Source organism: Megalobrama amblycephala, linkage group LG5 (assembly GCF_018812025.1).
Source record: "Megalobrama amblycephala isolate DHTTF-2021 linkage group LG5, ASM1881202v1, whole genome shotgun sequence".
Taxonomy (NCBI): Eukaryota; Metazoa; Chordata; class Actinopteri; order Cypriniformes; family Xenocyprididae; genus Megalobrama; species Megalobrama amblycephala.
In genome coordinates this window covers 25,523,409-25,546,619 of record NC_063048.1, presented here as the reverse complement: position 1 = coordinate 25,546,619, position 23,211 = coordinate 25,523,409, and the positions used below count along the sequence as shown (strand labels likewise).

Here is a 23,211-nt window from a genome sequence, read left to right as displayed (position 1 = left end):
CGAACCGCGCGCGCCGGCAGCCTGGATGCCCCGCAAATGTGGCTCAATCATTCTAGAACAAAGGGGTGCCTTTGATCTTTCCTCAGCCTTTTCTCGCTGTATCTGTCAGTGATGTGGTCACGGTAGCGTGTGTCCACTCCCTCACTTCCACATTTGCTCTGATGGGCCGCCGTTATGATGTTGCGGTGGATTGCTACGGTTTTTAGGTCTGTATTGCTTCCAATCTCCACGACAATATTCGCAACCCGAAAACAAAAAGCTAATTTTCTTATCGCAGAACAAACGGTACTTTTAAATTCAAACTTACTGATTGTTTATAACGTATACATTTTTTTTTTTTTTTTTAATGTTCTCCGGGCAGGTGGAAGGAAGAAGCAAACGACGGGCGGATGCAAAGCAAACGGCAAGCGGCTTCATTCACAATGTTTTGTATCAACAAAGTGAGCGGTTTTATCTCCGCACTTGACAGCGCGAGCCGATAAGCATTGCTGAGGGAGAGACGCGGGCTGCTTCTTTAAACCTTCTCTCACCCCCACTTTCCCTCTCATTACACCACTCCCCCTCCCTCCCTCCTTCTCTCTCTCTCTCCCTCTCCCTTGCTCGCTCTTTGTCTTTCCCCTCCCCTCTCTCCCTGCTCCGTCTCTCTGTGGGCACAGACACTACCCTGTCTCACTCCAATTGGCTAGGAAGCCACCAATCTGGCGTCCGGGAGGGCCGGGGGGACTGCATATGCAAAGCCCTGCTTCATATTAATGAGCAGCAATCGTGGCTTTAAGTCCTTGATTAGAAGAGTGCAAGAGCTTTTGGTCCCAACTGGCTGTGCCTATAGGCTGTCACCGGGAGAACGGTCCTGTTAATTGCACTGCTCAGTCACGGAAGGGAGAGAGAAGAGGAGGAGGTACAGAGAGAGAGAGTGAGAGAGAGAGAAAGAGGAGCGGAGACAGAGAAGCCAGAGAGAGAGAGAGAGAAAACTTTAATTTATAGAAGAGGTTTGCTCAAACGATGATCGCAGAGCGCACATGGATTCGGTAGAACTTTCGCTCCCTGAGTGTTTTTCTCTGCACTCCGAACAACAGTAGGTACATTTTCAGTCCTTCTACTTCTACTTATAGTTATGTATCTGGCTAGACTGTTTGTTTTGTCTGTAGTTCCTGTCCTGGCAGTGTGTTTGTGTTTGTTTGTGTGTTTATGTGTGCATGTGGTCACCGTAGTCCTCCTTGTCGAGGTTGTTTTTGCTGTCAGGTAGCATGTGTGCGTGCGTACGTACGTTGTGCCGGTAGCTGACGGCTTATCCTCTATTAGAGCAATCTGTGTCCGCTTTGACAGCACAGAGAGTGTTTTGTGTAAATCATTAGGAGTGTGTGGCGGAAAACAACGTGAGAGAGAGAGAGAGAGTGCTGAGGGAGGAGGGGAAGACGAAAGCCATGGGATGGAAGGGAGAAAACGGTCTTAGGTGGCTTGAATTGCAGACCGGTCGCACAGCATGTGGCCCGCTAAATGTATTAAAGACGGTGTGCTGGCTCAGAGAGAGAGAGAGAGAAGGGAGGGAGGGATTGAGTGCGCAGGGCACGAGCGGACGGTCCAGGAGCCGGTACAGAGATCAACTCCTTAGCTTCATATTTATCTCTGTCCCGCTCACTTCTGTCAGCACAGAGCGAGAAAATGTGTATACACTGATTTAGATGTCAAGCACTGTGCTGATAGTTAAATTCTAGACTGTTCTAAATACAAGCTATTTTATTTCGTTGTTTGGTTAAATCATACTTATATAAAATCATCTGAGATAAAAGCTAAAAATTCAATATGTTATGCGAGACATGATTAAATCAACATGCATAGTGAATCTTGAAAAAATATCAATTTCAATAAACAATTAAAAAAAAATGCTTTAAATCATACCTGCTCGTAAAAAGCTGCATTATTTCGTCGATCCTCGCTTTCTGAATCTGACAAAATAGCAGAACAAGTGCACGTACAAGTTTGATTAAAGAAACAACAGAGCTATATTAACCTCTGCCCTCTGCTGCATATGAATACTGATAAGAAAAACTGGCTGTGAAATGACAACATCTTTAGGATGAAGAAAAGACACATAGAGACCGAGAAGGGTCAGAAAGATCACAAACAGGTAACCATCGTGGTCTCCTAAACCTTCAGCCACCGTCCTGCAAAATACGACACACCAGCAGCTCAACTTCTGCCTGAACGCTTGTGCGATTTATAAACACACCTGAAGAGCGTATGCTAGCGTAGTTGTGAAAGTGAATTTATTTAAGGAAGTTTGAGATTGAGAATATTGTATGTTGATGGAATGACAGCAGTCGTGTGGATGTGCTGGCACACACCCTGCACAGGATCATTAAATTGTCTGGATTATTCAGACTCATGAAAGGAAATTCGGAGATAAGAGTGTCGGTTCCTCGCAGCCTTTTAGCCATTTGGCGCTCGCTCGCTGTTTGATCTTTATTTTAACACAAATTGACTACTGAGATTCTAATTAGTATATTAATGATGGTAATAACAACAAGTGCTGGTTTAGCTATTATCATAATTACAGACTCTCACCGTCTGCATGTGCATTTACATCTGCACGCTCATTTTAATATTTACATTCACGGTTGGAGATGATATGAAGCGTGTTTTTGGATTATTTTAATTATGATGGTAATCTTTAGAAATGTGTTTTTTTTTTTATTATTATTACTATTGCTATTATTTGTATTAATACTTAGTGTTTAGTTTATTAGATTATTTTGGATTTTCCAAATGTTAATTGTTTGATTTATTTTAAAAAAAGAAGAATTTTTTGTAAACGGTTTATTTAAAAACAAAAATAGATTTGAATACATTTAAATTAGTTTTATACATTATATCATTTTTTTTAATGACAGTTTTTCCATATATGTGGTGTACAACTTTGATTGTTCAGCGTGTTTTCAGTTTTGTTAAACGAATGAATGAGGACATTTATAAGACTTCCAAATTTGCGTGAAGAAAATCTTGAAGCTTCTCAAAAGATTGTCATAAAATTACATGCATGCTTTTTTATAATTGTTCATTTTAATTTTGACTCAAATCCTGTAAATTTTGGGAATGTACGTGTATCAAAAAAAGAAAAAAGAAAGCATTTCGAAGCAAAACGGAGAGGAAGAAAATTACATCAAAGCTTAATGCTTGACATTTTTTAATTTCACCAGAAGCAAGCAGTCAGCTTTTTAAAGGCAATGGAGTGTGAATGTCCGTTGGAAGTGCGGGTGTCATGTGTGTAAAATCACTGCTGGCCTGCAGTGGGCTGAATAGTTCAGCGCAGAATCGTGCAGAAGGTGTCTGAGCGTTCACTCATGCATGTTCAACCTTTTGTCGCTTTTGCGGATGATTTTAAAACACCGAAACCCCCCTGTGGCCCTTGAAGAAAACTTGATTTTGCGTTTTCCTTCCACCCGTTCGTAGTCCCTTTTTCTCTCCCTCTCTCGTACGAGAGGCGAATGAAACCCCAGAGGCTGGGATCAGCAGGAATAAAGAGAGATTGTGTAAATTAAATTCCATTTAATCTCCTTATAAAATCATTTACTTAATTCATCTGTCAAATGATGTCAATATGCACAGCGCAGATTTATTTCTTCTGCCATGTGTGTGCGGGGAGGCCTTTGTTGCCGTTCAGCCCTGATTTGGCTCCATCCCATTCCCCTGTGTGAGAGGTGTCGTGGCTCGTCCTGCATGCCTTTCTCTTTCCGTGGCCCCTTGTCGATTACTGTCTGGACACTCTTTGTCTTTACGCTGTCCTGCTTATTGGAGACAGAGCATTGCCACTTCCCCTTATTTGAAGGGGTCTGAAGCATTCCAAGGGTAATTAACTCCAGTTAAAAGAGAGCCCCCCTCCCTCCCGGCCCCTCCAGCGGCCTGTCATTCAGGAGAAAAGAGAGGCCGGAGGGGGGGGGGCTGTAAGGAAAAAAGGGAAGCTATATTTTTGCCCTTTTGTTGAAAAGTGCAATAAGTGGCCCGTCGGACGGAGGCACACACTCATGTGAAACGCTCGCACGCAGGTGCCGTTCACATGAAAACACACGGCCGGTCGCAAACGCAGGACCCTGATGATGCACTTGTCAATTTGGGTGATTTATGCATCAATCCATCAGGATTTTCCGAATGCAGCGCGGCAATTTTTACGAGAAGTTGAATAAGGGTTTTAACAGGGCCCCCGCCAGCTGAGACTCGCTCGTGTGCGTCAAAAAACGACCCACTGCCATTAGCGATTAGATCCCTGCTTTCGGCTAAGCAGTAGTATGCTTTATTCTCTTCTCTAAATGCAATTCTTAGACCTTCATTTCCCCTTTGCTCCTGTCTTTATTTTGCGAACGATTCGGCCTGCTGCGTGCCAGAGAGAGGCAGAGCAGGCGCGGGCCGGCTGAGAGCCTGTAGGATACAGTTACAGCAGGTCAATAGGGAGTGTGGTCACTCCAGAAGCAGGAGGGTCCACGAGGGCTAGATAAGGGTGTAAAAATAGTGCTTTTAGCCACTGCGTTTTCCACCGGCTCCCAGCAGACTCACCGTTTGTCTCTCGGCATGCGGATAGCTTTTCTGATTCTGTTTTCCCTTCCTGTTTAGGTAGTTCTCACCAGAAGATGCATTACAACAAATGAATGTGTCTTTTTTTTTGTGGTGGTGGTGGTTTTGTAGTTAAAAAACATAATAGTATAAAATTAATTTAGAAGTAGATTTTATATCAGTGATGGAAGAAAATGATAATTAGAATACAAGATGAAAACCAGAATGATACAGTATATGCATAAACGAGCATTTGCATTTGTTTGTTAATGGTCATGTGTGTCTATACAAGATCATGCATTTGTGACGTAAAGTTTTTCCAGCTCTAGTGGTGTAGATCCGGACTGATTTTTGAATCTCTTTTAGCTTCATTGGTCTTCAATGAAATTGTGAAATTGTGGTGGTCTTGTAGCAGAGAAAGGGAAATGAATTGCCCAGCTGGGTGACGGATGACAGTGAAATATTTCTCTGCGCTTTCTCCTGTCATACATCACGTGTGTGTGATGAAATCAGTGTGATGCTTACCGTGTAAGGCCTGACTCCTTGCAGTCAACTGTGGAGCTTTTCTGGAGGCTGTTGAATCGCTGGACTTCAGCACTGTTCAGATACTTTCTCATTTTTTGCATCAAATTAAATTATTTTAGTGCATTAATTCAATCAGGATATTTAGAAAAAGTGATTTTTCAAAACGTCGCAATCATATGTATTAATATCTATATGCTCGATTTTTATATGCTCGATTTTTAGAAATTCAAATGCCGCTACAACAAGCCTGTTCATGTCATTTTCTTCAGCATTTTTATGTGCATTATCTTCCTGTGTTTGCTTAACATGACTTTTTAAAACCTGTCCCGCGGAAACGCTTAGACAAACAGAAGCTATTGTTTCTTTTTCATCTAGAATGCGAAAATGCTTGACTGAGTTAATTCAAACGAGTGTTATTTCTCCCTGCTGTAGATTATCAAAGCGATCCTGATGGGAGGCTTTTGAACAAATCTGCTTATGTGTGGTAATTTTTCCAGGCAGGGTATGGATGTACCTGATTGCGGCCTATATGGCACTTTTTGAACTCGGGGTTAGATGCGCAGTTGCACGTAAAAAAAAAAAAAATTGGTGTACTTTGCACAATGTAAGAGTAGATCCGTGCATGTTTGTGTGAAGTGTCAGACGGGTGTATTTGCGCTTCATAGCTCCGTTCTCGTCTGCTCCCAGCCCCTGTTGCGCGGGCGAGCGGCTGCATTCCCGTAGAGATCCGCATGCTTCCAGGCTGGAGCGCCCGCACGCACTCCGTCATATTAAAGCTGACAGTCCATCTGCCGCGTGGCCGGCCACGCTGCCTGTGCTGCCCCTGCGTGCGAGGCCCGCGTTTAATTCCACCTGTCCCTTTCTTCAGCCTTCAACCCCCAAAGGTTAAATCACGTGCTCGTCGACGCACAATAACAAGAAACCCTGCTGACACGGTTTAAAGCCGCCACCGCCGGAGTCTGTGACATGATAGCGCTAGCTGTGTGGCATTTAATAGCAGGAATTATTTGGGAATCTATTTTCTGTTTATAATCATGCGTAAATGTTTAATGCATGTATGTTTATCATGCATGTGTGTTTTAGCTGGTTGGAGGACTGCCTTTACCAGGTAATTAGTAGGGTATGAGTAACCAGCCTGGGTGAGCTGTCAGGAAGGAGTGGGGGAGAGAGAGAGAGAGAGAGAGAGAGAGAGAGAGAGAGAAAGGGAAAGATATAGGCATGGCATTTACCATGCATGGGGCGGCCGTTCCTGCATAAGAAAGAATGGCACCTGTCTAATCAATCAGACCCCCACTATTCACAGATGGAATAGCAACACATGAGTGAGTCGCAGAGCATGGCAGCAACACAGACACGCAGACACACACACTCTTGGCTTAATTCAGCTCATTGTCCTGCGTGTTAATCCTTGTCCGCATGGATGCAGTACTTAGGCGTTTTGACAGCAGCGTGAAATGGGCTCAGGTAGATCCCTATAGATTCATTCTCTCCTCTAGAAGCGCCTGTTTCTCCCACTGATCTGAAGTGACACTTCATTTTAGCGGTTACTCTTGTTTTCATTGTTTGACCAACCTGTTATTTCTGAAAATTAGCTTTTAGTTCTTACTCTAAGAATAATAATAATAATAATAATAATATATTTAATTGATATTTTATTATTTTTATATTTTATATTAGAATTTTATTGTTGTTGTTATTATTATTATTAATAAATGATCATTTGTATTAATATTAGAATTTAAAATAGTACGAATTCAGAGTTTGCAGCATAATATTGATCTGTTTTCATTGTGACTTCATGGTGAGATTATCAGACAATGCAATTTTTTTTTTTTTTTTTTTACTTTTTGTTGTGTATAATAATAATAATAATAATAATAATAAGTGTATTTTTATTTTTTCATATCTTTTTTCTTTTTTCTTTTCTTTTTTTCTTATTTTATAAAATGTTTTAACCTGTTAACCTGCACCCCAATTTGGGGGTTCACAGCTGAAAATGACCTACATGAATTAAAATAATTATAACTCCTGACAACAGTGTGCTACATGCACAATTAAGGTATCTTTGGAAAGAATGTTAGTAAAGAAGTGAGTAAATGATTAATGGGATATGCTGTAAAAATTTACGAATTAAAGGAAATATTTTTGACTGTGCTCGACAATCCAGCAAACCTGCCCTAATTAATTTCCATATATTTGAATAAACTATTTTACTGTACATACTCGGAGGCCACATTTACCATGTTATTTACATAGCTCTGTCACAAATGCTGGTCTGAAATATCAGCCGTACTTTAGCAATCGAGATGAAATAGATCTTTTTGTTTTCTGGAAGTGTTCAGAGAATGACTGGAATAAATGTGTGTGCTTGTATATGTATATGTGCATGTCTAACTGTGCATGTTTTTATGTGTTGTGGTGTTTACTTTGATTTAAAGATTTAAGATGCTCTCTTATTCTACTAAAGATCTTTTATATGCTTGAAATGCATGTAAATATGCTTAGAAAATGTATTTACAGTATTGTTAATGTACTATTTTACATGCAAACTTTCCTTTCTGGTTTCTTTTCAAATGTTTAATATTGTGCCACTAAATTCAGAGAGTTTATTGGCTTTTGATGTAATTTTCATCCTTGTCTGCTGCTGCTGATGTGTCCTGTTATATACAGCATGGCCTATCTGCACTTCTGATGAAAATGAAACAAACAAAAAATATTGCACACTGCTTTAGAAAGCATCTCAGTAGTTAATGACCGATATTTAATGCCGCTGGCATTGGGAGTGCAGTAGTGTGTATGTGTGTGTAAAGTCACGTTAAAAAGAGTTGAGAGAAACAGGAGTGTATCAGGCCGTGTGGCGTATGTGATGCTGGGGCTTATCGATTCCGCTGCTCACTCGCCCAGAACTAAAGCCAACACATTACGTGTGTGTGTGTGTGTGTGTGTGTGTGTGTGTGTGCGCGTTGCTTTTTTTCCACTAAGCTCTGACTGGCTCTTCAGCCTCACACACACACACACACAGCACACGCTGTTCTGCCCACTGTTTATGAGGTAAACACACACTCTGAAGTGCAGCACTCCAGAATTAACTCTCAAATTAGCAGTGATTGCAACAAAATGATTTGACAATCACTGTTGTTGATTCACAACACACTATTTTCTGAACTAATGAAATGCCGCCTTAAGTTTATGCATTTTTTTTTTGTGGTTTTCATTTCCTGTAAATGGGATTTAGTTACTGAGAAATTGATTAGGCGTCTAATTCCAATAAATACGGAAACTAAAAATGCAAATAATAATATGAATAAACTTATACTTTAAGATGAAAGTGAAAAAAAGGACATTTAGCAAGAAATGCCTAACCTTCATCGCAGACGCATAGGAACATGAACACGAGAGCCTAAGAAACAGAAAGGCAGGAAGACAGACAGATCTTCATGGCTGCATTCTCTCAGACAGCCGCTGAAGCACAGCATTAGTTGAGTGATTAGTTTCATCAGTCCGAGTGTAGGGACAGTTGGGGGTTGTGCAGCTCTAATGACATTGAACGTGTTTGCTGAGTTGGAACGGAGAAGGAGAATTAGGGGCCTCCTCTGTTAATTAGAGAGTGTGGCAGACTCACACACTCAACCGCACTGCCTGTGGCTCGTACCACTTCACTTCCTTTGCTCTCCAGTGTTTTACTTTTAGCACACAAAATCTACAGAAACTTCAAAAATGAGAGTTTCAGAAATGTGGTGGAGAGGTAGTTGTTTTAGCTGAGAACTTGAAGTGTGTCTTAATGTGCACAGGTGTTTTTCTTAGGTACGTTTGTTGCCTCAATTAATTTCCATACGTTTGTTTAAATATTTTGCTGTACTAACACACAGGCGGAGAGAGGTTATTTACATACAGTAAGTCTGCAACAGACACTCCTGAAACATCTGCGCAGTCTTTTGTTTTCTTGTGAGGCGTCTTTGAGCATTTCCTATGTATTTATATGATTACCTGCAGCTGCGATTTCGTTAAAACCAAGATTTTGATTAGTAAAGAGGTCGCTCTTTGTCCTTGAATCGCTACTTAAATGCTAAACTCGTACAGGTATGACGTCAAACCTTTTCCTCTACGTTTGTTTTTATATGGTCTTTTCTTAAGCCGTTCTGAACCCTCTGATTCGGAGGGTCCCGTAAAGCTACAGGCTCTCTCGCTCCGATGTGTACAGGGGCCACGGGCGTGCACTGATCTCCCCGATTCCTTCTTTTATCTGCCGACACCCCAGACTTGTTAAATCTGCGGCCGGTAGAATGATGAGTCTGTGCATTAAAAACGTCAAGGCAGGTTTCAATTAGGTTCTGGCATTAACAAAAGAGCCCTGGTTTACCCTCTTCCGATCCTCAGCGGAGATGCACAGTTACAGATGATCCATTGAAGAATGCCGGTCAGGAAAAGAAGGAATATTTTGTCTCGCAGTGTGCCGAGCTGCGTCACTGTCTGTCAGCAGTTAATGGCTCAATGGTTCTTTATCAGAATTCCTCAGTCCATCTCTCTGACCCTCGTTTTTATTCCTTTTCTTGCTCTCCCTTTTGTTATAGAATGAATTTATCAAAGGCCCAAGTTAATAGCGAAGATAAGTACGCCAAATGCGGCGCTTGGAGAACACAACAGCAATACGACATCGAGGCCAGTCACATGCGTGATGCACATGCTCTATATAACCAAAGGTAAGGAAAGGACCAATAATAGTGTCATCAAAAGCCAAAATCAGTTCTGGTGATTATTATTTTATTTGTTTGTATGTTTGTTTGTGTTTTGCCTGCCCAGCTATTATTTATCCATGCTTGCTTCATTTAAGTCCGTGTCTTAGTCTAGTTCGTCTAGTGTTTGTACTTGTTGTCGCAGGATGTGACTTCTGCATGTCGTACCCATTGTGCACTGCACCTGGTCCTTGGCTGTTCCCTGGGCCTATAACTGTGCCAAAGACTAATACAACCAGGTTATATTCATGTGTGCTATTTCTCAATATGTGTGTTTGTGTTGATGGAGGGACATCTGTACATCTGTTTCTGTACTCTGCCTTGAGCTTTGCGATAGATAAACAGACAGACGATGTATTGATAGATGGAGATGCACTGTAAAAAAAAATTGTTTGTTTAACTTAAAAAAGTAAGTTACCAGGAGTTCATTGAAATTAAAAATTTTAGTTAATACAATGAAGGCTATTGATTTAATCAACAGAAACTCAAAATATTATGTTATCTGAACCACATTATTTAAGTTGATTTGACAAAAGAAAAAATGTTGTGATAAGTCAGGAAAATACAGCGTAGACAGATAGATGGATGGATGGATGGATGGATGGATGGATGATAGATAGATGGATGGATGGATGGATGGACGATAGATGGATGGATGGATGGATGGATGGATGGATGGATGGATGGATGGATGGATGGATGGACGATAGATAGATGGATGGATGGATGGATGGATGGATGGACGGATGGACAGACAAATGATGGATGGATGGATGGATGGATGGATGGTCAGACAGACAGACAGATGATGGATGGATGGATGGATGGATGGATGGATGGAGATAGACAGATGGATGGATGGATGGATGGATGGTCAGACAGACAGATGATGGATGGATGGAGATAGACAGATGGATGGATGGATGGATGGATGGATGGATGGATATAGACAGACGATGGATGGATGGATGGATGGTCAGACAGACAGATGATGGATGGATGGAGATAGATGGATGGATGGATGGATGGATGGATGGATGGATATAGACAGACGATGGATGGATGGATGGATGGATGGATGGATGGATGGATGGATGGATGGATGGAGATAGACAGACAATGGACGGATGGATGGATGGACAGACAGGCAGATGATAGATAGATAGATAGATAGATAGATAGATAGATAGATAGATAGATAGATAGATATGCTCAGATTGAATGTAGTTGTGAGTTTAGATAGATAGGGAAAGTTTATGTTGAGTTTATGGGTATAGGTTGGAAAGGTTGCCGGTTGTCGTCCCCTCCAGATGCAGAGGAATGTGTTAAATGCTTCAAGGATTCCGATTAGCATATAAATTTAGATGTATGAAGATCATTGCTCCGATCACGAGTCAGTGAGTTTTATCTAGATTTAGTGGGGGCTGATTTGCGTATAAAATACAGCCAGATGTGACCAGTTAAGAGTCCTCACCAGGCCCTTCTATCTCTCTCTCTCTCTCTCTTTCTCTCTCAGGCCATCTTCTGTAAAATGTCTTTGTTTGACTGTTGTAATTTCAGGTCATTTATGGTTATTACTTTAGAGGTTATGGAAGGGTCAGAGAGAAAGGTGTCTTCGCTTCTTTGATTTATTTTCAAAAGGTACATTTTATTTTCTTTGATATATAAATTAATTTTTAGTAACATTTGTATTTCTTCCATCATTTTAATTTACAAATGTTAGTTATGTAGCACTGTACACAAGCAAATCATCTCTAGTGGTCATGTGTTTAAAGGTTCTTCAAAGGAACATCAGTATATTAGTGATAGTATGCAAAGCATTGTTTTGTAAATTAGGAATGGCTTGGTGTCAGTTTGAACACTTAACTTCCACCTTGTCATCATCCACTTATGTTTTTTTGGAGTATAGTTAGGTGTGTGTCCTAAGGCAGGATTTTTTTCTTTTTTTTAAGCAAACCTTTTAAAAGTAGTGTGACTGTGCTTTGACAGGGACCCTCGAATGTATTACATGGATTGGATTTGGGACAGGTTAGTCTGGGTCAAACCAATTAGGCTCCATTCTCATGCAATGAGTCTTTTCCGCTCTAAGCCAATCAGGATCACGTTACTGGCATAGTCGGAGCTTGTGGCTCTCAATAGACAGGCCTGCCAGGCACTACCGTGTCACGCCATGGGCCAGAAGCAAAGCATGCTGGGAGCTGGAGGGCATGGCTTTTATCCTGAACATCCATATTGGTCACAGCACAGTTTGAAATCTTGAGTTTATTCATTTTGAGGTGCTAGATGTGCGTCAGTGGTGTTTATTCAGGGACGAATGCAATGCTAACTGCGTCACATTTAGAAAATTCCATTTTTCTAATGATTTTCCTCCAATACCAAGGCATAAACTTGTCAAACACATTTACACACATGCCAAACAGAGCAGGATGTTTTACTAGCAGCTGTATCGGAGGATTTGAGGTCAGTCACGCATAGGTTCACACACATGCACTCGTGTAGTCATACAACAGTGGTCATCAAACCGGTACTGTCACGCATGTACACATGCATAGACGCATACGATACACAAACACACACACACTATTTACAGTACAGTTATCAGTTATGCCAGCATAAGATTCATGGGAAGAAACATACATTAATACAAAAGGGCACCGGGTTTGTTGGGAACCAGGAGAACTTTGAACGCTCGTGGAAGTCTGCTCTGAAAAATAAATCCCTTTACTGAAATAGGCGAACACCCACCTTCAACACTTCCTCACACACATGCACACACCTTCCGCTGATAACTCTCATCTCAGAGCGGAGTGAGAGAGACAGAAGCCTGGTCCTGGGGTCAGGGGAAAAACCTCTCCATCTGCTGGTGAGCTGTTACCCAGATGCAAGCCATTTCCCAGATAAACGGAATCAACTGATTTAGCTCCTCGGCCTCCAGAGGCACTGTTTTATTTATATGATCAAATACACGGAAAATGATTAATTTGTCAAGGGAGCGGCTTGTTACTGTAAATTTAGCGGGTTGCGTAATAAACTAGATTGCTCTAAATGCAGATGGGAAATGAAGGGCTTTTGGGTTTATAACTGGGAGGATTATTAGACTGAGGTGTTTTATATTGTAGTATTAAAACTTAAAATTTTTCAGGAGTCTGATGGGCAGGGACCACCTGTTGGAAATAGCTGGATGTTTTATTGAAATGTTATTGTGCCTTAGTGATAGATGTGATGTTTGTATGACATTTACAGTTAACATGTATTTGTTCATTTATTTCAATTTTGAATTATGACAAAATATTGATGTTATTGTGAATACCATTGATACATTAAAATAATTAAAAATATAAGTTTATTTATGATATCCTTATGTACTTTTTTCATATTTAAATGTTCATATTAGCAGTACTTAATGAAAATATAGTGCTATTATCATAACTGGTATTATATTTTAAATGTTTATTCTTATTAATTATGTATAGTTACATTTTGTCTGTCTATTATATACAGTATCTGATGATGATAAATAATATATCTATATATTAAATAATAATAATTTATAAAAATATAGAAAAACATTAAAATATAAAAAATTATATATATATAAATATATATAATGTGTGTGTATATATATGTGTATATATACATAGTAAATTATTGTCTCTGACTATATATATATATATATATATATATATATATATATATAACTATGATAAAAAGCAGTATAGCTGTGGTAGTTCTGTCAGTGAAGAGTGATGTTAAAATCTTGATCATCAAAGATGCTGAAAAATGATTCAACTATTTTCACCTCTTCTTTCACCCTAATGAAAGTGCCTGTAGACATGGAGGGTGTTTCGTTTAGGGTTGGGGACCGGCTCCGTGCAGAGAGAGAGAGAGAGAGAGAGAGAGAGAGAGAGAGTGGCAGAACGGGTATTACAGAGGTAAACCCGATTATGGGCGGAATGTGAATTAGATTTTGTAACAGATGGTGGTGTTGAAAATTTAAGATGCTTTGCGGCAGGGGAAGGCGACAGCAGCTCGGCGCGTCTCCATGTGAGCGGGGGTGATAGACAGCTATAACTCAGGACAATCCTGCCTTGACAGCCAATTTCAAGAATCTGATCTGGTTAAAGACATGGCTTTCACCGGTTCACTCACCAAAAAACAACCATCATTTCTCTCTCCCTCTCCCTCTTTTTTCCCCACTCTCAGCACCTCTTTTACACGCTTGTCATATTTCCTAGAATAAAATCCTCTTTAACCATCTGTTTAATAGAATGTGTTTTTAATCTCCATTTTTTTTTTTTTTTTTTTTTACTCCCGTTAGTTTTTATTATATTTACGTGCAATTTCATTTCTTTGAGACTGCGGCTCATCCTCGCTTATCTGCTCTCATGTCCTGTTGGGGTTGAATAAATGGGTGCTGCGCTCCAACAGCGGTAAAGCAGTGATTTTAAGCGTATTGCTTATTGAAAAATGCCAAAGCTTATTTGCTCTGCCCTGTTCTTTAGGGCCTGTCACTGCCGAAGAAGCAATCGCTCGCTCCTACCCGCAATAACTTCGGATAATGAAATAATGATCACATCAAACTTCTCAAATCCTGTTTTGTGTGTTTCAAACTCTAGTTTGAACTCTTACACTGACAGCTAGACTGGCAGTTTTTGCTGAATTTCTTAGAAAAATTATAAAACAAAATGCATACACAACAAGATATGCATGCGAGTGCACAGTATATATGTGTGTGTATACGTGTGTTGTTTGTGCTGTTGAGAGGGACATCTTACCTGATAAAGCAGAACACTTATCTGCCCGCACAGGAAAATGACCTAAATCATCAAGATTTTCATCTACGAGTGTTCCAGGGACTGTCAAACACATACACGTACACACACACACACACACACACACACACACACACAAACGTGACTCTTATCGGGTTTAGACATCTTAACCCTGCACTGTTGTCAGTGAGAGAGAACAGCATATTCTTTTTTGTATATAAATGAAATTTAAAACGGTCAAAAGAGAAAGCCAATAAATTACTTTAATTTGTCTACCCCCCTCCCCCCATACATATACTTTTGCATAAAGAATTTGCAAAATGTAAATACACGTTCTTATCTTTCTACAATTTGGAGCTTTAAAGGCTGCTGATCCTCCTGTAGTATTTATTACAGAGCAGAGCGTTAGCTCCTCATCTCCACTGGCCCGCCGCTGGCATTTTTACGGCAGCTCGCTCCATTGTACAAATGTGTTTTTGTCATTATCACATTGATTGCATGTAATCAGAGGTGTTATTTTGCAGGCGTCCATCGACAATGAAGTGAATTACTACTTTCCAACCCAGTAATGTTATAACAATTGATCTGCCCATACAGCCGGAAAAGGCAACCTGTTTCACACGTCTGTATTTCTCATGCGGGAACAAGAGAAATCAGTATCCCTTCAGTAAAGAGGCAGTTCAGTTGCTGGTTTTTAACGTTTAATTGAATATCCTACAGCTTTCTCTAGGGCAATTGTGCTTTTAACTAACTCTAAAAGTAAAACCAATGTTTAGGAATGTGTTTTTAAATGTCTTTTTTCATAATTAAATGCAGTTATTTATTTAGGAGTGAAATACAATGGGGTCCAAAAAGTAGACCACTAGTAAAAATGCTTATATTTTTTTTTCACCCATTGTATAGTATATTATATTATATTATCATATTAAATTACATTTTCAAAATCAGTTTGTGAATTTTATTTTTTTCTTTTACCTCCTTTTACTACTTATTCAATTTAGCATTTAAATCATCTAGGTTTAAACCAAATATATATTTTCAGTATAGTCCCAGACTTTTTGGACCACGCTGTATATGATAATATAAAGATATTTATGTTTCGAAAACATTTTCCCATACATCCACCGCTCTAAACATTCAGTAGCTCACATGGGCAGTTCTTTTCCAGCATTTAGCAGACTGTGCCGCCTCCAGCTATCCGTGATCACACAGACTTACTGCTTCCGGCAAAGAGAGAGAGAGAGAGAGAGAGAGTGAGCGAGAGAGAAACTCTCAGTGGCTGCACCTTAATGCAATGATTATATGTTTGCCTCTATAGTTGTCAGAGCACTGGATCAAACAGGCTAATGACACCTTGTCATTGCCAAGTGGCTGTGTTTTCCAAAATTGTTTTCCTGCTGATTTGTGACACCTTGCCTCAGCACATAAAATAAGAGAGAGTCAACAGCTAGAGGAAAACAAAAGGAAAACAATAATTTCTTTGCTCGCAGATCCACTCTGAATTTTAACTTTCAACAAATAGACGGCTTACATATTTGATGTCTGGATAAGATCAGAAATATACACTTCTGTCCTTTGTACAGACTGCACATCTGAGATGTTTTGTGTTACTCTCTCAGAAATGACAGGAAGCAACCTCTTTTCAAGTTTTTCACATTACTAAAACATATAATTATCGGTCATGATTAGAGACAGTTATTTCTTTGCTGAATAGCTAACAAATTTTTTAATTTGCAGTAATAGATATTCACTGTCTCCATGACATCTGTAAATTCTGACAAATAAAAAAGCATCTACAGATTTGTTTCTAATTTTTAACCCAGCCTTACTGATGCTTACATTTTTAGCCAGCTAGACTTTACCATGTCAGCTTATTTAAATCAGCAGAATTCACAACAACACTATTCAGAAAACCAAATGTTTTGTTTGTTTTAAAAGACGTTTCTTTTTATTTTGCCCCGGTCACAGAATTAAACTAGAACCTTAACACAATGAAAGTAGCAGCGCTTGGTATAATTTACAAGAAATTTACAAACTGAAGCACTATTTATAACGTCGAATTACAATAATGTCCCTAACAATAAAGAACAACCGATTATGTGCTGTATTTTTTTTGTTTAATCTTGTCTCTCGGCTGACTATCGCCTGCCTTTTTTCCTACCCTTCCACTTGACGATTATTATTTCCATTCATAAGCTTAAACTAAATTCCACTGCTTTTCAGCATAAGAACTCCTTTTGTTAATGGCACACTGTGGGATTGAAGCTCGGCGCCAGGCAGTGGTGAAAACAGATAAAATCATTACCTCTCAAATAGTCTCTTCTCTGTCGGAAAGGGCTTTCTTTTCTTCTAAAATATAGGCTTTAGAATTCCATTTCTCTTAGAGCTAATGTGAATTTTACTGCCTCTAATTTTGGATTCAAGTGCGGCCTAGAATAAAAATCCACCATCTGACAATTGAATTTATAGAGAGTTGTGAATATTGCAGGTTTGGATTAATAGAGTCATAGAATTTCAAAGAGCAGGAGAAAGAGAGCGAGAGAAAGAGAACGCTAATAACTTTCAGTCAAAGTTATAGAGCAGGGTGTCTCCTGTTGAGAGTCTTAAGAGCGCCACTGTAAAGCACGAGGGGCTCTTTCAATGCTGGCCCCTTCCTCTTTTGTTACCCGCCGTTTTGACTTCACACTCTCTGTGTCGCTCAGGAGAGGAGGCGGGTTTCTCACAAAAACCAGTTTGTCTCCATCACCCAAAATAGAATAAGAGAATATGTTGTGAGTGTAAACAGTCTTTGGTGCTTGTGTTTTCACTGATTTTTAACCGGCTTTACAGTGTGTATAAATACACAGCATGCATCCTTGACATTACTGGAATGTTCTAGAATACCTTTGTGGCCCTCTGCACACCCCAGGACACCTGTCTGTGAATATGAGTGTGCGTGTGTGTCAGTGATGCATCAGTGGAAGTGTAATAGGAGCTTTTTCATAATCGATTGCCTCTCACTGCAATACACAGAAACAGGTGCCTTGACTCAGCACATTTTGGCCTTTTACACAAGAATGCATTAATAGCTGAAAGTTCGCCTATTCTTAATATTTCATTACTCTGTTACTTCCATTATTTTATTTTATTTTATTTTATTTTATTATTTTATTTTATTTTATTTTATTTTTATTTTTTTAAATGAGTTAATCACTTTAGTGCTATGAATGATTTTTATTATATTTTTTTTAATTCCTTTTTTTATATCCAGTAATTAAATTTATTTAAAATTTGAACCTAGAACTAAAATATTTACCTGGGCTGATTCAGATTTGTACTTGGCATTCCAATATTTTCACATGTCTTGCCACAAAAAATAAATAAATAAATAAATAAATATATATATATATATATATATATATATATATATATATATATATATATATATATATATGAAGCATAATATTTATATATAACAATTGTATATATATTTTAATAATTTAATGTAATAATATAAATATAGATTTTTTTATTTAATTTTCTATACTATTAATCATTCTGGCATGTATGTTAGCCATCTTTACCATGTTAATTTCAAAATGAATTCATAGTACTAAAATATTTCATTGTGTCATTTGTTGCATTTCTCAGTCTATAATCTAAAATGTGAATTTTTTTTAAGATATGTTTAGTCTAGTTCTGTAAAATTCCTTTGAATGATAAGCTGGTCTGGTTTCTTTAAAGATCTCTCTCATTCACTCTCTCACTCTCTTGCTCTCTTGCTTTATGGGCCTCAGAAGAAGTCATCTTTTACAAGCTGACCGGATTTTAGAGCCCTCATTTAGAAGCGGGCTTCCTTAATTAAAAAGACCTTTGTGTGGTCTTCCAGACTGCCTATTTTATTTGTCCCCCTCCATCTCCATGTTAAAATGGTCCTGATGTGTTGTCTGTATAAATCCTCTGTGATTTTCTTTCTGTCTCTATATAAAGTCTTTGTTCTTCCGCCATCGTCTCTCTTTTTACACACCTTTATACCGCTAATGCATTTAAGGGAAAAAAGAGAGCGCGTTTAAGCGTGACCTCACACTCAGTCTATGTGAAATCACAACCCCCAAAAACCTTTGAGGATTTTAGAGAAACAAACAGTCCCTGAACGATCACATTTTGCTAAACGTAGATATTGAAGTGCTGCTAATTGATGCGGCTGTGGTGAAGTGCCGCCCTCCACCCCCACTACGCCCTGCAGGACCCAGCTCAGGGTCTTCTGGATTGTTGACAGGGGAAACGGTTAATCCACTCTTGCAGGCCTTGAAGCCTCCTGTAAGACAGAGCAGAGATATCTATTAATTACAGCGCTCATTAATAGGCCTCTCTCCCAGGGCTCTGTGGGTGGAGGGGTGGTTCAACTAAATGGGTTGGCGGTATCGAGCGATGTGGGGTGGGTGGGGTGGTCGGCCTGCTCTTTTGTTTGGCTTTGAAGAGTCTCTGCTTTTGACTGTGTGGGTGTCTGTTTGTGTTACTGGATTGATACTGGATGTTTGTGTCTGTCTAGCTGATTTTTTTTTTTGTTTTCTGTCCGTCGATGCGTATGAGCGTGTGCGCGAGTGAGTATGGTGACTGGCCACGGGCGAGTATGATGGAACTGCTTTGCGCCTCCGCACTGATTAGAGTCATGTAGAACAAGTTGATATTGACTGGAAAGTGAGTGATGGCGCTGAGCTCTCCGTACTGTCCCTCTCCCTTCCGCCCTGCAGACGCTCATCTGTCATGGTGCATTTGATCACCGGATCCCACCTCTTGATCCACAATCACAAGAAAAGGCCTTTAGCACTTTTTTTGTGGAGATGGACGATTTTGGTGCAGGAGAAATGACAGGCTTTGACTTATACTCTGGAACTCGACAATACATCATTTCAGATAATTATTTGCCCTGTCAAATGAAAATTAATCTAAATGATCCGTGTTGATTACGAGTTAAAATGTATTTACTGTTTTTAAATATAAATGAACAAATATAATATTTATTATACAGTTATACTTATGTTGTAATTATTAGATTAATTCTTTCCAAAATCCTTTATTGTAGAGTGCACATAAACAATCATAAATAAATCATTATGATTTGACAAGGCAAACAATTATTTATTGTAGAGTGTTTATGTATGTATTACGACAGGATCTAAAACTGTTGGGACATGACTGAGTTGGTTGTGCCACATTTCTTTAGAACTCAATTGGCTGCACACTATGCTAGAGTAGCGATGTTAGCTCTCCTCTTTACAGCCGTGTAGATATACAACCACTCAGACACTTTAGTGAGACCCAGGGGACCGTGGCACACTGGCTCTCATATGCCTCTCCTCTTATGTTTCCTCTCAGAGAAGTCATTAACATGCTAAAAAACTAGAATTCTGAATTCTCAATCAGGGGCTTTTTTTAGCTGCTGAGTCCTCTGTTCTCTCAGGCTAAGGCGGAGGGTGGACCCATGTGCAGAATGGAGAGTCGCTCTTAAGGGCTGGGGGGCTGGGTTGTATGTGTCTATTTCATTTGTTTTTCTCAATTGCTTTGTGTTGGCGACACATTTTTAAGTTGCGCCTGCTGAAAAGACCATCTTAGACTAACATGAATTTAGCAGATTGCTAACATCTAAGGCACCATATGTTGGTCTTTTCAGCACGGACATCTAAGAATAGTTTGGCAATAATTTTCTTAGCTTCCATAATCTTTAAGATCATTTACTGTTGGTCATGTTCACTAACACTTCAATATTTGTTTTGTTGTGTTTTATCCTTACAGGCTGCTCTGCAGAATGTCCAGCAAGGACCGCCACATTGAGTCGAGTTGCCCCTCCTACATAAAGACAGAACCTTCCAGCCCCGCCTCACTGACGGACAGCGTAAATCACCACAGCCCCGGCGGCTCCTCAGACGCCAGCGGTAGCTACAGCTCCACCATGAACGGCCATCAGAACGGTTTGGACTCTCCCACTCTTTACGGCCCAACTGGTGCTCTTGGTCCCAGCGGAGCCGGAGCCAAGCGTTACGAGGACTGCTCCAGCACCATCACAGAGGACTCGCAGATTAAATGCGAGTATATGCTGAACTCCATGCCCAAGCGCCTGTGTCTGGTGTGCGGGGACATCGCCTCCGGCTACCACTACGGCGTCGCCTCCTGCGAGGCCTGCAAGGCCTTTTTCAAGAGGACCATTCAAGGTTGGCTTTTACCCTCCCTCAGCTAGAACTTCAGCTAGGTTCGGGTGGCAGACCAGGGGGTCAGAGGGACTTAGTCAAAGTGCATTACCTAGAATCAGCACAAAGCAATTCCATACATCCAACGTCCTTTGGCTTTACGCCACCTAAGCAGCTTTCCGTCCAGTAGAAGAGGGGTAATGCTCTGGCTTATTAGTCAATGGTATTTGCTGCAAAGACATAAACATTTCCTGCTTCAGATTAACAAGCTTGATCAGTTATTTCAAACGTGAGATTTGCAGTAATTGAATATACTGGGAAGTAACTCATCTGCTAGTGTATAGAAGTGACAGTGAAGCTCTGAGGAACAAAGTAGGTGCTGAATAAATTAGTCAAAAATTTGCTCAGCCTGAACACAATCCAAAGCCTTGAAAGGTGGGAATTTGACATATCGGTATGTTTCATCCCATTAGCCAATAAAACTCTTGGTGATTTCCAAAAACATCCCATCCAGCTGGACATTTATTGACTTCCAGACTGGCAGGATTTTGAAGCAAGGAATGGGGTTGTGGAGTTCAGGGATGCAGGGATGTCAGGACAGCGGTTTGGGTGAGGGCGCTGGGACAGGCGGCAGCACAGGCGCCATGGCCACTCAAATCACTGGCAGCTGGCATTCCGGTGGCACTCCTCCAATGCCACCTGACAACCTGCATCTATCACCTCCCAATTGAGCCACTCATAGCCAGGCAGTGGCAAAATACTGGAGGGGGACACCAAGACTGCAACCTCAGAAAGCCAAAAACATTCCCAAATCCGTTCCTTACTTCATGGCTGTAACGTAAGGTCAGCTCAAGGTCATGTTGTCGCAATTCTCTGGTAATGAGCTCCATTGGCATTTGACTACAACTGATGAATGATGGTAGTGTAGCGTTTAGTATGAAGACAGGCAGTGGAAGAAAACGCCCGGGACATTTTATATCTTGTTTGAAACCTCTCGGTGGGCACTTGAGTGATAGACAATGGACATTGCACTAATCGACTGCCACCTAACTCAAATCACATCACTCTATCCTGTCAGCGAACACACATGCGCACACACATACAGCCTCCTTTCCGCTGTGTTGATAACCTGGACAGAGCACTCAGGCCATTGGCATTCAACTACTGGGAGGAAAGCACCTATATTAGATTGGCAAGGATTTTTTCCCCCCTTAAAACATTCCCAGCTGGTTAAGACCACTCAACCAGCCTCATGCCCATGCGAATCACCTTTCATCTCCACACACATTCCACCTGCACAGATTCCTCCCAATCCGAAGACCCTAATGGATTCGGGAGATTACCTGACTAATGAATATTGGAGCTCAGTTTAATGGACATGCATACTTTAAATACTGTTTCCTGTTGAATTAGCAGTCTTGAGCATTTAGCCCCCCTGCTCGTGCTGCTAATCTGCTTTTTAATGAGGAAACATCAGTTCACAGAAGAGAAGTCAATACAAATCAGTGTTTACAAAGTCTGATTAACTCTGAAATATTTCATCAGTGTGGAGGTCCCAGACGGGCCCTATGTTAATTGCATGAGTGCGTGTGTGTGTGAGAGTCTGTTTCAGTGTGTGTGTGTGTTCTAATAGTTATTCTATAGTGCAAATTCTCTCCATACTCTGAGAATTTCTGCACTGCCATAAGCTGTTCCAAACCCTAAATTTTTTATATTAAATTACTATATCTGGCAAGTAATTCTCATAATACTGCCAAAGAACTATTTAAATGCTTTATTGTGTGCCAGATTACTTATGAGACTTCTATGTGTGTGCCATTGCAATAACAAGCATATATAATTGCCCTTTTCCCCTATTTACTGCATCATAATGCTTAAAGAACACGCTGTAATAGTCTATGCCAGGGCTTGCAATGGCAAACTTATGGCTCTCTGTGCTTTATGTTGGGGATTGGTAGGATGAAGAGCTGTGTTAGTTGTCATCAGGTGATTGGAAGTTCACTCAGAGGTGAATTGTGATCTGCAGGTCTATGTTTAGGTTTAGTAAAGTCTGCCTGCCTGCCCAGCTTCACACAGATCCATGACACATGACCTCTGAGGAGAGCCAGTGGCGCTTTCCTACATGACCTTTTGCACACACATATGCAGATATGATGGGATGTGTTTGCTGTATTTCAGTCTCTTCTTTTAAACTGACAAATTAAGCTTGGGTTTGCACTCACAGTATTTTATCGGTTGAGAGTTTAATGTTTGAAAATGTACATTAAATTTTAATTATGTATTTTATTATGTAATTTTATTCAGCAAGGTGCATTAAATTGATCAAAAGTGACAGTAAATTTATTTATAATGTTAAAAAGAATTCAATTTCAAATAAATCACAACTGCTTTCAACTGTGATGATAAGAAATGTCTCTCGAGCATCATCAAATCAACATAGAATGATTTCTGAAGGATCATGTGACACTG

At 40.0% G+C, this 23,211-nt stretch overlaps 1 protein-coding gene across 7 annotated transcripts in view; it reads left to right on the top strand.

Moving 5' to 3' along the window:
* esrrga (estrogen-related receptor gamma a) overlaps positions 1-23,211 on the top strand; it is a 190,213-nt gene that overhangs the window by 111,129 nt on the left and 55,873 nt on the right. For 3 of the 7 annotated variants that reach the window (XM_048191497.1, XM_048191495.1, XM_048191496.1), the window contains 2 exons: positions 9,642-9,770; positions 20,351-20,766. In XM_048191497.1, coding sequence (XP_048047454.1) covers positions 9,643-9,770; positions 20,351-20,766 — 544 coding nt within the window. In that variant the 5' untranslated portion in view covers position 9,642. Of the gene's footprint in view, positions 1,080-9,641; positions 9,771-20,350; positions 20,767-23,211 lie in introns of all 7 variants that reach the window. The other 4 variants (XM_048191494.1, XM_048191493.1, XM_048191498.1 and 1 more) reach the window with 4 other exon arrangements.